This window comes from Poromitra crassiceps (genome assembly GCF_964638095.1).
Source record: "Poromitra crassiceps genome assembly, chromosome: 27".
Lineage (NCBI taxonomy): Eukaryota > Metazoa > Chordata > Actinopteri > Beryciformes > Melamphaidae > Poromitra > Poromitra crassiceps.
Genome location: NC_139650.1, coordinates 7,822,832 through 7,838,041, shown reverse-complemented (window position 1 = coordinate 7,838,041; position 15,210 = coordinate 7,822,832). Strand labels below are relative to the sequence as shown.

At 45.2% G+C, this 15,210-nt stretch overlaps 2 protein-coding genes and 1 pseudogene across 3 annotated transcripts; all 3 read left to right on the top strand.

Annotated features, from left to right (window-relative positions):
* The first annotated feature begins 230 nt into the window (after positions 1 to 230).
* c1qb (complement component 1, q subcomponent, B chain) lies at positions 231 to 7,999 on the top strand. Its single transcript, XM_083662053.1, has 7 exons — positions 231 to 342; positions 482 to 616; positions 2,186 to 2,375; positions 4,008 to 4,245; positions 4,926 to 5,043; positions 5,868 to 6,001; positions 6,920 to 7,999. The coding sequence occupies exons 2-7, from the start codon at positions 614 to 616 to the stop codon at positions 6,993 to 6,995; spliced, it is 759 nt and encodes a 252-aa protein (XP_083518179.1). The 5' UTR covers positions 231 to 342; positions 482 to 613; the 3' UTR covers positions 6,996 to 7,999.
* Positions 8,000 to 8,764: 765 nt separating this feature from the next.
* LOC310799412 (serine/threonine-protein kinase VRK1 pseudogene) lies at positions 8,765 to 10,225 on the top strand (annotated as a pseudogene). Its single transcript has one exon. The product of its transcript is annotated as a serine/threonine-protein kinase VRK1 pseudogene (transcript).
* Positions 10,226 to 11,510: 1,285 nt separating this feature from the next.
* Positions 11,511 to 14,653, top strand: LOC310799411 (E3 ubiquitin-protein ligase TRIM39-like; the record flags this gene model as incomplete). The annotated part of the gene is made up of 2 exons (XM_083661998.1): positions 11,511 to 12,973; positions 14,518 to 14,653. The coding sequence occupies 2 exons, from the start codon at positions 11,511 to 11,513 to the stop codon at positions 14,651 to 14,653; spliced, it is 1,599 nt and encodes a 532-aa protein (XP_083518124.1).
* Positions 14,654 to 15,210: the final 557 nt, after the last annotated feature.

The window sequence follows — 15,210 nt, the reverse complement described above, 5'->3', positions numbered from 1 at the left end:
AGCTGGTTGAAAATGGGCGGAGTGTTCCTTTAACATTTGTTTGGCCGCTAGAGGCGACTGGTAGAAGCGACTGCTAGAGGTCGCCTCGCAGTGACCTTCAGTCCTAACTGCCAAGTCAAACTGCTTGTGGGTCAAACCGGGGGAGTCACGCCGGTGTTACAATTAGGAAGTAGCGGTGGACTGAGCTGTCAATAGGCTGTACTGAGGCAATGGGATAAAAACTTGACATAGAATCATTGATTTATAATCAGTTTCAACTTCAATAAATTCACTCATTCCATAAATTCAGAAAAAAATGAATTTAAATTCAGTCACCTAAATCTCATCACTTTCAATCTACCGGTAAGTCATTTACACAAACAAAATATCTAAAGTCAAGACTTTAGCAACCAAACCAAGTCATGTCATAAGCTATTAAGACTGAGTGGAGTCTGACTCCCTGATCCGGACGCCTTCAGCTGTTTCACTTCCTTGTGTGAAGGAGCTGCTGTCGAGCGTCTAGGATCAGAACGGCTCTTCTGCTCCTCGTCTCGTCGGTCCATCGCTCGAAACCAGATCCACAAACCAGATCCACAAACCAGAACCACAAACCAGACTGGCTGCAGACCTGCAAATGGTGAGACAGCTCTGTCCTACAGAACATACTGTAAGAGCAGAAACTGGAGGGAGGAATCAGTTCAGACACAAGTGTTGTTGGTACAGAGGTGGACAGTATTGTTTTGCACCATTTAGTTTTGAGTGAGTTTTTGCTCATGTCAATTATAGATCCTATGGGTTGAAATAAGTCGCACACTGGCTATGAAAAGAATAATCCAAAATAGAGACTTGGGCATAACTGATGAGGGGAAACATGATGTGCTCAAGTGCAATTATTATGATGATGATGATGATGATGATGATTATTATTAGGCTGTTATGGTGTGTGAACTACTCATAAAGAGCACAAACGACTCCAGATAGACTCTTCAGGTACAAATCTAGATCCTGGTCATGATTTTTCTTTAAAACACAAAGCAGCAGATGTGTCTTTTCACAAGCAGACTCCTCGCTTTTTAATCTTGTGTCAGTTCATTTCTTTCTCCGTCACGTTCTCTCTTAAACCATTGTAGGATCACGGGAATATCGTCTGGTGGTTTTTGAGCCTTTAACCCTGCTTTACTATTGGCTGCTTGTAATGTGGGTGATGTTGAAATTGAAGCTTGTTCCACTGTTGAATTCATTACAAATCACTCTTGGTCTGAATGTCAGCTAAAAAATGACTGAATAAAGCAGACCAGGAAAAGACAACACTTATGCCATATGGGCGTCTGGTTAGTGCAGCAGTTGATTCCCTGCTACCAACACGAGGGTCGCAGGTTCGAGCCCCTGTGTTACCTCCGGCTTGGTCGGGCGTCCACACACCACACAGGCAGAATTGTATGCGGATGGGAAGCCGGATTGGGTTCGTGTCCTGGTTGCTACACTAGTGCCTTCTGTGGTCGGTCAGGGCACCTGTTCGGGGGAATATATGTGAAATATGTGAAATTCAGCGTTCAGTATGTTCGGTTAGCATTGTTAGCTAGTAGGTAGCTACAATGCTAACTGAACACAGGTTGCTATAGCAACATATAGCCTGTGTTTGGTCCCTCGCCCCCCCGAGCGGGAAGTGCACCGTGAACGCTAATACAGTATGTCGGGGGCGGAGGGTCCGTATTGAAACCTCCGGCGGTCCGAGTTGTCATGAAGGCGGTATTAGAGCACAGAATAGGGTTATTTTGTCACCATACAGTGGTGAACAGTGTGGCTAATCAACAGACCGGTCATGACTCACCAACACATGAAACATCTTAAAAATGATTAAATACACTGGAGAGGGGCTTTAAGCCCCACCTAAAAATCCTGTTTCAACAGGAAATACATCAGATCCAGGAAGTAAAGATCCTGGGGTCTTTAATGAGGAATCAATGCAACATCTAGCTAATGTAATGTCCAACTTCGCATTAGTTCACTTTAGTATGTTTGGTCTGTTCATTGAAAATCACAGAATAAATATAATGTTAATAATGTTGTGCGCGTGTGCGTGCGCGCTTGTGTGTGTGTGCGCTGGTGTATGTGTGTGTGTTTGTTTGTTTGTTTGTTTGTTTGTTTGTGTGTGTGTGTGTGTGTGTGTGTGTGTGTGTGTGTGTGTGTGTGTGTGTGTGTCCAGGCCCCCTGCTGGCTAAGTTGCGGCACTGCAGCAGTGCTGCTCCTGGTGCACCTCTCGCTGGTCGCCACCGTCACCCGGCGACTGGGTGACCCCTGTGATGCCTTCAGGGGCCACCCGGGGATTCCTGGGATCCCGGGCACCCATGGGGCCAATGGGATGAATGGCCCCAAGGGAGAGACGGGAGACCCGGGTAAATATTGTCTCAATTGTTAAGTGTCTATTGAATATGATCCCATAGGCATCCAGGAATTGAGCCTTTTTCCAAGCTTTGTCTGCAAGGGACATACGGTATTCAACATCATACATAAAATTGTCAAAGTGGTGTCTTTCTGTTTCTGTGATTTTGGTCACGTTTTGGTTCCACATTGTGAGATTTGTGATAATTTTGGTCAGTAATGATGTCACTGATGATGTGGCAGATGATCAAACCCAAAACCGGGCATATATTTAATGACACAACATGGCAGGTAACATGGACAGAACACACGTGAACTTGCTGCCGATCAGACAAAGACTGAGACGTGAACAGGAACATAAATACACAGAGGGAAATGATTACACATGGGAAACAGCTGCATGATTCCTATCAAGACACAGACTGGAAACTAACATAGATCTGCTGCACCTAGACAGAGAAACATGAGGAACCTGAGGGGACTAGAGACATAGGGAAAGCCTGCAAAGTCACAATCGTGACATGATGTCACAATGTCTATGACATCATCAGTGATGTCACTCGAGCGCTTGATGAGGTCATCAGTGATGTCACTCGAGCAATTGTGATGTCGTCATGTCTATGACATCATCAGTGATGTCACTCAAGCACTCGATGTCAGCCAGCCAAGAAGCCCAAGACTGATGCTGAGCAAAAGCAGGCCTACAGGGCCAGAAAAGCTGCTGAGGCTGGGCACTTTGCCAACGGACAGGAGGTGCCCAGTCCACTCTACACTCCGGTAAAGGTGGAGCCAGAGGAAGACGACTACTTAGCCGTACTGACAGTGGAGATGTTTGAGAGTGATGAGGAGTTTAAGTGATGATGATAATGATGATGAGTACAATTGCCCACCGCATTAGGCAATGGCCTCTGTTTCGAGACTATGACATCACTGATAATGTCACAATGAAAGCCTTATTTTATGCCATCACTGATGATGTCATCATGACTAACATATTAGTGTTCCGTCACTTCCTGCTTCATTCTGATGAAGGTCGCCATGACCGAATGTAAATCTTCTACAAATAAACTGTGAATAATAAAATAAAAGTGAAGTCTATTATGTGCGGACTATACTTTTCTCTCACTACTGATCACTCACTGTAGTGATCACTCACACATCAGTGATGTGTGAGTTTGCTCACATTGCTTTACCTCTGCTCGACTTCACATCAGTGATGTGAAGTCGAGCAATTATCCGCTGAGTGATGTCACTCGAGCACTCTATGATGTGATCAGTGGATGGTCACTCGAGCAATTGTGATGTCATCAGCGATGCGAAGTTGAGCAAATGGGCGCTGCGCATGCCAATAGAGCAGGTGCCACGCAGCAGCCGAGCTGCGGGTGAGGCCGCCGGGCGAGCACAGGAATCGAGCGCACGAGATTTCTAGTATATCTTTAAACCCATTTTCATGCCAAAAAATTAAGAGTTTCCCCCCCAATGCTATTCTCAAAAAGCCTCTGATGAATAAAGTTTTACTGACTTACCTGGTTTTTGTCTTAGTTTGTTTTATTTTATGGCATTAATTTAGTTATTGACAACTGGTTTGAGTTAAGGTGAGATCTCCAGTTCTCCTTTAACTAATGTCTCCTGTGTTGTGTGAGCAGGAGAGACGGGCGGTGGCGACCGGGCCCAGAGGGGGCCACAGGGCAGACCGGGCTCCCCGGGACGTCCCGGTCTGAAGGGGGACGCGGGCGGCTCGGGGCCACCAGGTCCCTCGGGCCCACCGGGGGAGAGGGGACGATCTGTCGGTGGCGGTGGCACCAACCAGCAGAAATCCTTTTTCTCCAAAAAACGTGTGTCTGCACACGCCCCAGACAACAACCAGCCCATGGCCTTCGACAGGTCCGCACTTGATTTGATTTATTTGATGTTATTTTAAAAACACATGCTATGAAAAAGCACACATCTCAGGGAAAAACATCAAGGATAGTCACAATAAAATATTATATATACACACAAACATTACTAAACATTGCTAATAAAATACCTTATAAAAAAAATTACAGATCATACCACATAGCTACTATACACATGCATCCAGAATACATTTGATGCCCTACCTCAAACCTTTAGCAGTCAAACTGAGATTTCTGAACTAATGTGTCCAATAGACCCTTCTCACGGGGGCCATTTTGTGTCGAGAAGCCAGGGTAAACACAGGTGCAAGCAAAACACTAATGAGGGTTTCCAACTTCCATGATTGGGATTTGGAAACCCTCATTAGTGTTTTGCTTGCACCTGTGTTTACCCTGGCTTCTCGACACAAAATGGCCCCCGTGAGAAGGGTCTATTCAATCGGCCAGTGATGAGCGTGATTTAATTTCATTGACCACTGCACTAACAAGCCAGCCAGACATGCATTTAGGGTGCCCTAAATGCATGTCATGTGCAAGTGATTCTGAACCAACAAAATGTGGTCTCGAGACCGGTCTTGGTCTCGAGACCGGTCTCCAGTACTCCAACACTAAAAAGCAGAAGTCATCCTCAAGAAACTGAAACAGGCCGTTTGTTTAAACCAACAGAGCGATTCAGTCGAACCTGGAGCCCGACTGGGCAGGAGACCCGCTGCCAGGTGGAGTGTTCACATGTAACATCAGAGGCGTCTATTTCTTCACCTACCACATATCAGCCAAGAGCCAGGTGGGTCCCAACGCTGTTTCTTCTGAACGTCCCGTTTCCCCCTCTCCGTTCCCTCTTCACCATGGCGCCATGAGCCAGATTTGACCATGTCATGTCACCACCTGTTGCAGGAGGTGACATCGACCTATAAGGTTAAAAACTGTCCGTTTCCCATCGGCACCACTATTATACGGCCATTATATCTGTGTGTCGCCGCATGGATGTGCCAAGAGAGAATTTGTTCTTTATAGAGACTATTCACCTTATGTTCCAACACAGGGCTCAGCCAGTTACTTCCTATTGTGTTGACACTTCCTGTGACAGTACAGTACTAGTGAGCAGGTAAAACAGACGGTGTTTTGAACAGGAAGTCATAACACAACTGGGTCAAGTGGGCGGGGCTACATAAGGTGAATAGACCAGGCCTATTCAACTGGGGGAAAGAGAAAAATAAAAAATCTTGTCTCTCTGCCCCCTCTCGCTCCCCATGACCAAAACAGGAACCAGAGGTGAATTACTTTGTCTGTCCAGAGCATAGGTCCAGAGAGAGACTGCCCTCTTTTGGCAGTTCCTCTTAACTGCAGGCTGATAAGTCAAAGTCCCTGTTATTTAGCACAAACTGGAACAAGCTGCAATTGAATGAGGCCTGTTTAGTCTAAACAAAATGGGCCTCTTAATAGGAAAAGCCTTCCCCCTGCATAGTGAGTCTTGAATCGATGCAGATCGATGTATCGTCCACCCCTCATTTGATGGTTCAGGCTTTACATAATATCTCAGGAATGCTTATGCTATCAGATCATTGAATTGTGAATATCCCTATACGACTGTATGCCACTATCATCTAGGTGTGTCTGGAGCTGATGAAGGAGGGGCTGAGTGAAATAAGCTTCTGTGATTCGTCGGACGGCTACCTCGTCACAGCCGGTTCGGCGGTCCTTGAGCTGGAGGCGGGACAGACCGTCGCGCTGCAGACCACCAGGTACACAGCTTTTGGGAGTAACGGATTACATGTAACGGGATTACATAATCAGATTTAAAAAAAACAATCTAACCAAGATTAGGGTTACATGTGGTGGTCTGCAAAAACCCTTCACATGGTGGGAATTTGACATTTTCACTTTTTTGACATTTCCATGAATTAGAAACTCACCCCTATATAAACCTTTTTGAATGACTGAGATAGCTCTCTCAGTTCAAAAGTTTAAACATGATAAAAATGGCTTTAAACATTCCACAACGTATTTTCTACAGTGGCATTACACCAAAACCATAGAAATAAACACTTTCCCCTTTGTTTTATGAAAATATTCATGAGATGAAAGTAACCAAATCACATCAAAATACCTGCAAAACACATTTCCAACCTTCTTTTGCTCATTGTCAACAAGGGTTTCTGCAGGCCACCACACATGTAGTAAAACTTGGCATGACTAGCAGCAGGATTACAATTTTAAAATACCTTTAGAATAAAGAATGATGCACATACATGACAACACTTGCCTCACACAACACCACTCTGGTCCAACCTGGTCTCACAGCAGTTTTGTGAACTAATAGTCTGATAATAGTCATTATTATATATAGTATATAATAGTGACACCAGCTGACATATTGTGTTACTTTTCACTTTGTGTTATTCTGAATGAGAAACACACAGACTGGCTGAAAGCCCGCTGTAACCAACACATAAGGTCTGAAAGGTCTGTTCTCCTAAGGACCATGCCCCGTCAATGCAGGACATGTGTTCAAAAGTAATCCAAAAGTAACAGAAAGTAATCAGTTACATTACGTTATTATTGTGATACTTGCATTACATTACTGATTACATTTTTAACAGGTAATTTAGTCATTGTATTTGATTTTTTTTTTTAAGTAACTTAACCTCCCAACCCCGCAGGTACAACAGCATCATCCCGAACCACGACAGCGCCAGCCACACCTTCACCGGCTTCCTGCTCTTCCCCACCGGCTAGACCACTGGATCCCACCCACACCAATTCTATATGAAAGTTAGAGGTTCCACATTTTGGAACTACCTGGGTCATATCTTACACCTATTGCAAGTGCAAGTGAGGGTAAGCGTTACCTTTGCTAGTTTTAAGCACTCAAAATCTCCCTTTTTTCACTGGGTCGCTGTACGTCCTTTGATGTAGCCTACTGCTCCCTCCCCACCTCCTCCCTTCCCCTGTTCCATCCCTACCTCCTCCCTTCCGCTGCTCTCTCCTCCCTTGACTTGACTACTGACCCATTGGTAATTAAAAGGAAAAAAGGGGAGATTTTGAGTGCTAGAAACTAGCAAAGATGGCGCTTGCCCTTGCACTGCGTGTAAGATATGGCCTATCTTGGTACAAGCGCTATTTGCTTTTTGCGCTTTCGCACCGGTTTGCACGCCTTAACGTGTGCGTGCCTTATGTGTCAATTTGCGTTCCAGGTGTTATGCCGAGTTTTGCACCCCCGCCGCCAAACGCATCCCCGCCTCACGGGAGCATTTGTATTTGCTTGTTGTTGGTTTCTTTTCTACTAAATAAAATAAATAAAATAAACTCAAACTTTTTTTTAAGTCTAGCTCTATTTGCTATACTTGCCAATGATATTAATTGGTAGAGAATGAAAAAAACTTGGAATTGTTGATTCAGACCATAAACTCATTTGGAAAGTGTTTAAGACCGAGACCGAAAGAGGTCAGGTAATTTTTCCATTCACTTCAATGTTAACCACTTTCTTTTTAGACCACACACGTTGTAACAAGTTTGGGGGTGTTGTGTAGCTTCTGTTAGCCTCCTGGATAGCCAGCTAACATCACAGACTCAAACCACGGCAGTTGTGGGATTTCGCACACAGACTGTTTATTTACCACTTGACCATATAACGCCTGGTCTCTACGGCAAAAAAATAGTAAAAACTCTGTGGTGGTGGGATAGGCCAAATAGCTGTGGAGAGTCCGATGTGGTGTGGGTGTGGAAGAGGGGTCCCAATAAAAGCCTTTGTTGAAGTTGAATTGTCCTTTATTACTCTACTTAGACCGGTGTTAGTGACACTTCGTAGAACTACACTACACTACGTAGAAAATTGTGGAAAATGTGATTTTGTAGTCATAGACGCACAATTCCCAGAATAAGTTGCCAAACACAATAAACTGCGGTGCTTTCAGCTATTCAATTATCCGGTCTCGACTGAACTTCAAACAGACTTGAACCCGCAACTCCCCACACTATCTACAAGCGGGTCTACTTTCCTGATATCCCTTCGCACGTTATATAGGAGGCACGCAACTATCACAGTCTTAGACAACGGCGCTACGTCTCTACACACATGTAGATGCTCGATATAACGCTAGAGTAGTTCGCACACACCAAGTTGTTACAGAGAAGAGTCTGACTTGCGTCTTGCATGGAGGCAGACTGAGAAGGAGGGTAACGTAAAATCAGTTGTTGCCGTAAAGCCAATACAAAAACAAAGAGCGCCACACAGTGGACCAACATGTTATTGCAACCAAATAATGTTCCCAAAACAGAGGATCTAGGCATTTGTGACTGTTACAACGTCCCCCCCCCCCGTCCGCAATTGTGATGTCATCAGTGATTAGATCATCAGTGATGTCACTCAAGCAATAGTGAGTTCATCAGCGATATCAATCGATGCGACTGATAAAGTGGCGTAGATACATTAGAAGAACGTCCTAATGACGTGCTTGATTCGACATCAAAGCTGACACACGGTGTGGACTTCCTTCAGAGCTGCCATGGCACCAAGGCAGAGGGCATCACCCAAACCACTACCAGACGGCTTTCTACTGACCGACACTGAGGAGAAGAGGTGGAGGCTGGGCAAAATCCTCGCTCAAGGGGGCTTTGGACTGATCTATCTTGCCTCACAGGATGTTGACAGACCTGTTGCAGCAGACACGGATCATGTGATCAAAGTGGCGTACCATGAGACCAGCCACCTGTTCTCCGAGCTCAAGTTCTACCAGAGGGCGGCCAAGCCGGAGAGCGTGCACAGATGGGTGACGAGCAGGAAACTGGCCTTTCTGGGCATCCCGGCCTACTGGGGTTCGGGGCTCGCTGAACACGATGGACTCAGGTATCGCTTCATGGCCATGGATCGACTGGGCAGCGACCTTCAGAAAGTGTGCGAGCGCAACGGGGGTCGGCTGAGGACGGCCACCGTGCTCCAGCTCGCTCGAGGACTGCTGGACGTGCTGGAGTATATCCACGACAACGAGTATGTACATGGAAACATTCAAGCTGCCAATCTGATGCTGGGTCACCGAGACCCTGAGAAGGTCTACCTAGCAGACTACGGTCTGTCCTATAGGTACTGTCCGGATGGAGTCCACAAAGAGTACAAGGAGAACCCCAAGAAGGGTCACAATGGACCCATTGAATACATCAGTCTGGACGCCCACAAAGGAGTCTCTCCATCTAGGCGGGGTGACCTCCAGATTCTGGGTTTCTGTCTTCTCCATTGGATGTGTGGGTCGCTTCCCTGGGACAATGTTCTGAGCAACCCAACACAGGTCCAGGAAGGCAAGGCCAGGCTGATGGATAATCTGCCAGGCTCGGTCCAGCAGTTGTCGGCAAGCCGCGCCGGCACAGATGATGTGGCCAGATTCCTCCTTTATGTGAAATCTCTGGACTACCAAGCCCGTCCAGACTACCAGAAAGTCAAGGACCTGTTGATCAGCAGTGGCAAGGGAAGGCTCAACTTCTCCAGGCCCCAAGAAGAACCCGCCGGGGGGTCGACCATCAAGAAGGCAGAACGAGGCAGAGGTTCATCTAAACCCAAGGCTGTGGCCGTCGAAATCGAAGACAGAGAAAAGGAGGAGATGAAGCCCAAACCCGTGCCAGCTCGCTACATAAGAGGTCCACCCCTTACTACAGCTCAGTCACGACAGAAGGCAGGAAATGCTCCAGCTACTTTGATGAGATCACCCAGACCAAAAGCTGAACCTATGGAGGTTGATGAAGATGATAGTGAAGATGAAGCTGATGATGCAGAGGTGGAAGAGGCAAGACCCAAACCCATTGCAGCGTGCTATCTCAGAGGGCCTCCCATAGGCCCCACATCCCAGGCTAAGCAGAAGGCAGGAAAAGCGCAGAAGGCAGGAAAAGCTTTGGTTGCTGTCAGGAGATCACCCAGACCAAACCCTGAACCTATGGACGTTGATGAAGATGATGATTCGAGTGAAGATGATGCATAGAAGAGGCAAGACCCAAACCAATCGTAGCATGCCATCTAGGAAAAGCATTGGCTGTCGTCAGATTTATTTATTTATTTATCTTTTTTTTTTTTTACCTTTATTTAACCAGGCAGGTCAATTAAGAACTTATTTACAATGACGGTCTGGCGAGAGGACAAAAGGGCCCCTCGAAGGGTAATCTTTATCTCTGATAAGAGCTTTTTTTTTTTTAAGGTTTTTTGTTTTTTGCTACTCCTACAAATTTTGTCCGGTCAATCAAACCATGACACAGTCACAAAGACACCATGTGGGGGCAGCCCTTAGCAGTTTTCATATATCCACCTTATTTCTAGCTGCCATGATGCCTGATGGGTGCTTCTTCCGCTTCCGGCTAACAGCCGTGTCGTTCGGGTGCTGGGATAACGTAATGCATTGTGGGTAGTCGGCTACTGTGGCTAATGCTAACGGCTAGCGTAATAGTTACTTTACATGGCAGTAAAACGCCACTGAATGACCAAATTGATTTAACTTTGAACCATTTCGAGTAACACTGTTTCCATACGGACCCGCATGCGTTGGTTAGTTGTTTATAACGTGACTATATTTATAACTTTTATAACGGACTCCAGCTTCCGGTTTATAATTCGGGTCTGCAGCCGAGTATAACAAAGGAAATGGCAAGCTGCAACAATGAGTCACGTTAAACCGGACCTTGTTCCCACAATTATTGTTTACAGTGGGGCATTCAAAAATAAGGTGGATAAAGTTTGGTCAGATCTATTATTAACTCAGGAACCCACTAATTATAGCTGCTGCGCAGCAATGGGTCGTGGCCGGGCACTGATGATGTCATCAGTTATGTCACAATGCACAATTGCTCAAGTGACATCACTTATGACATCATTAAAAAATGTGTGTGTTTTCCCAGGATGGCGAGGGCATGTCATGTCACATCATCAGTCACGTCATACCCGACTACTCACGCATTGTGACATCAGTGATGTCATAAATCCCCCTCTACTTACGAATAGTGACCTCATCAGTGATGTCATAAATCCTCCTCTACTTACTAATAGTGACATCATGAGCGATGTCATAACTCTTTTACTTCTCCTGTGGTGTTTTATGGCAGTTCACATTCTTTATGTTGCATTAGTGCCTCCTGGATTTATCCATCCGCTGTTTCCCCACTCCCATCTTCCGATGTCATGACTCTGCTTATCCATTGTGAAATCATCAATGATGTCATAAACCCTCCCTTGCCGGTGGTATAAGTAGGACCAGTGGACTTGCCACTCAGATGGAAATGGCTTCCAGATTAGAGGAGAATCTCTCCTGTCATGTCTGCCATGACATCTATAAATACCCTGTCATCCTGCCGTGTAGCCACAGCTTCTGTAAAGGCTGTGTGCAGGAATGGTGGAGAAGGAAACAAATACGTGAGTGTCCAGTTTGTAAAGCTACTTCTAAACAGAGTAATTCTAATCAACCACTAATTCGTAACTTGGTGTTAAAGGCCCTTTGTGAGGATTTCTTACTGGAGAGAGTTTCAGCAGAGTCTGATCCTCCTTGTAGTCTGCACAATGAGAGATTTAAGCTCTTCTGTCTGGACCATCAGCAGCCAGTGTGTGTCGTGTGTCGAGATTCAGAAACACACAGCGACCACAGATTCAGACCCATCGACGAAGCTGCACGCGATGCCAAGGAGGAACTCCAGAAATCACCGAAGCTCTTGCAGGAGAAACTGAAGCTGTTTAATGAAGTCAAAGCAAAGTATGATCAAACAGCAGAACACATTAAGGTCCAGGCCCGACGCATAGAGAGGCAAATCAATGAGGAGTTTAAGAAGCTTCAGCAGTTTCTACAAGAGGAAGAGGAGGCCAGGATCGCTGCACTGAGGGAGGAAGAGGAGCAGAAGAGTCAGACGATGAAGGAGCACATTGAGGGTCTGAGCAGAGACATCGGAGCTCTTACAGACACACTCAGAGCCATAGAGGAGGAGCTGAGAGCTCAAGACGTCTCGTTCCTGCTGAACTACAACGCTACAGTGGAAAGAGTCGAGCACCTCCTGCTGACCGATCCACCACAGCCGGTCTCAGGAGCTCTGATAGGCGAGGCCAAACACCTGGGCAACCTGAGCTTCGCAGTCTGGGAGAAGATGAAGGAGATGGTTTCCTACACTCCCGTGATTCTGGACCCCAACACTGCCCATCCAGAACTCATCCTGTCTGAAGATCTGAGCGGTGTGAGACATGGAGAGAGACAGCTGCAGCTTCCTGACAATCCAGAGAGGTTTGACCACGACAGCTCTGTTCTGGGCTCCGAGGGCTTTAACTCGGGAACTCACAGCTGGGATGTCGAGGTTGGAGACAGTCCCTACTGGAGACTGGGTGTGGCAGCAGAGTCTGTCCAGAGGAAGGGAGAGACACAGTCTGGGTTATGGCGAATCATGTTATATAATGGTGAATACACGGCACGCTGTCAATCAGATCAACTTGTTCTCCCTGTGAAGAAGAGGTTCCAGAGGGTCCGAGTGAGTCTGGACTGGAACAGAGGAAAGCTGTCCTTCTCTGAACCTGATTCGAACACACACATGCACACCTTCACACACACTTTCACTGACATGCTGTTTCCATTCACTGACACTTTGGATGAACTGAAGATTTTACCAGTCAAGCTCTCCGTAACAGTCGGTAATAAAGAAGACGAGGGTGATGATGATGATGAGGAAGAGAAGGAGGATGTTATACCCATGGGCTGGGGTTCGCAGTCACATGATCTATAAGTTCGCATTGTTGAAACACGACTATTTTATCACACGTGTTAAACGTGCTTTGTGACAGTTCACATGTATGTTATGTTGATGCAGAGACACACGAGTAAAGACGCCTGTTACGGTAAGATTTGTATGGCTCGTCCTTTCTAACCGTAACATTTGGTGATGGAGATGGCTGAAATCTCAGTCTGGTGAGCCCCCGGTGCCATGGTGAAATAGATGAAACATACTTAACTGTGCTGGGGATTACCCACCTGAGTGCAGCGAGGAGGGACAGCGTGAGCAATTTGCAAGGGGGGATTTAGAGACTTTGGGGGGTATTTTTTTCAGCCGATACGATAACCGACATATCTGCTTCTCCTGTCCGATGCGCGATAATAATTTCACATTTTTACATGCCCATGTGAAGTTTCAGATCTTTTATTTTTATTTTTTCTGGAAATCTCAACTTTCACCCATACTCACAATCATCTTATGACATCACTGATGATGTTATAGGCACTGAGGATGTCATAGGCATTGTGACATTATCAGCGATGTCACAATTGCCCGAGTGTATCCAAAAACCAGCTTGAGTGACATCACTGATGAGGTCACAATCCCTATGACATCCTCAGTGCCTATGACATCATCAGTGATGTCATAAGATGATTTTGGCCAATATGTGTCACTAATGACATCACTGATGATGCCATAGACATTGTGACATCATCAGTGATGTCATCATCACAATGCTAGTGCTGAGGCATTATGCAAAGTTGAGCAATTGTGCTGTGCATGCCAATAGTGCAGAGATGATGTCATAGTAGGCACACATATATATATATATATATATATATATATATATATATATATATATATATATATATGTATATGCATACAGGTATATGTATATGTACACATTTGCTCACAATGGAGCAGATTTTTTTTTTTTTCCTTTTCTTTTTTTCTTTCATTTTATGAGATGGACATTATTGTTTAATCCATGTATGTACTATGAATGGGAATGAGTGATGGTGTGTGCATTTGTGGGTGCACTAGGAATGTAAATGGATGATTGTGTGTGTAGGTATGTGTAAGTAGGAACGTCTGGATATAGAAGAATGTAGTTTGTCACCTAGGGGTGGTTGAATTCTTGTACTACCTGAGTGCTTGAATGTGTATAGGTGAGATGAACGTAATACATCATCCTCAAATTGTTATGAAGCTAAAGTGGATGATCAATGTGCTCATCACGGTTTCATTTATTTGTTGTCCATGTTACTGTGTTTGAATTGCTGTAATAAAAAATAAGTAAAAAAACAAAAAAACAATGGAGCTGAATGCAACAAGATTTGTTTAATGTTAGGGTAATGAAATTAGAATGAGGACTTGGGTTTAGAGTCAGGTTTACATTAGAGTAGGTACAGTAAGGTAGTGGTGGTGGAATAGGATACGGTGCGTGTGTGTGTGTGTGTGTGTGTGTGTGTGTGTGTGTGTGTGTGTGTCTGTGTGTGTCTGTGTGTCTGTGTGTGTCTGTGTCTCATGTTCCCTGCAGTGTCATCGGAGCCTTGGCTCTTCTCCACAGTGAGGTCCTCAGCAGAGTGTGGACGGCTGGACGTTTTGACTGCTCAGGTCCTCCGCAGCGTGGAGACGGCAGCGGCTGGACGTTTGACTGGACGTTGGCTGTTTGACTTTGGGAGTTTCACACTTTATAAAACGGTGGGATACAAACTTCTTCTGCGTCTTAACAAATATCCGCCTGTTTTTTTTTGGGATGCAGGGAGTTTGAGAGGTTCTGTCTCAAGTGAAGCAGTAGATAGCAAAGGCAAACACAACTATATGATGTAAGACAGTTTAATGTTGATTGATTGATTGATTGATTGATTGATTGATTGATTGATTGATTGATTGATTGATTGACTGATTGATTGATTGATTGATTGACTGATTGATTGATTTTATTCTGGATAAAGAACAACAAGGGATAGACATGTGAAAGTGTAAACACGTATTTCCAAAATGGCCCCTGGTCTTATAAAAACAGGACATAGGCTACATATAGCATCATAACAATACAGAACAGTCAAGGATAAAAATGTCCAAGAAAGAAAAACAAACACCTGAATATATGTCAGGGAGAAAGTGGAGTGCAGAAACATCTGTTGGATCAGCTTGGATGGTGACAGTATCAAATCAATTGGCAACTTTGATGATAATTCATATGTGCAGTTCAGCTCACCCATCCAGT

What these genes read in the sequence shown, in the direction of transcription:
- c1qb (XM_083662053.1), top strand. An exon ending in GGGAGAGACGGGAGACCCGG is followed by an intron (nt 2,376 to 4,007) that starts GTAAATATTGTC and finishes TTGTGTGAGCAG; the next exon opens with GAGAGACGGGCGGTGGCGAC. An exon ending in ACATATCAGCCAAGAGCCAG is followed by an intron (nt 5,044 to 5,867) that starts GTGGGTCCCAAC and finishes ACTATCATCTAG; the next exon opens with GTGTGTCTGGAGCTGATGAA.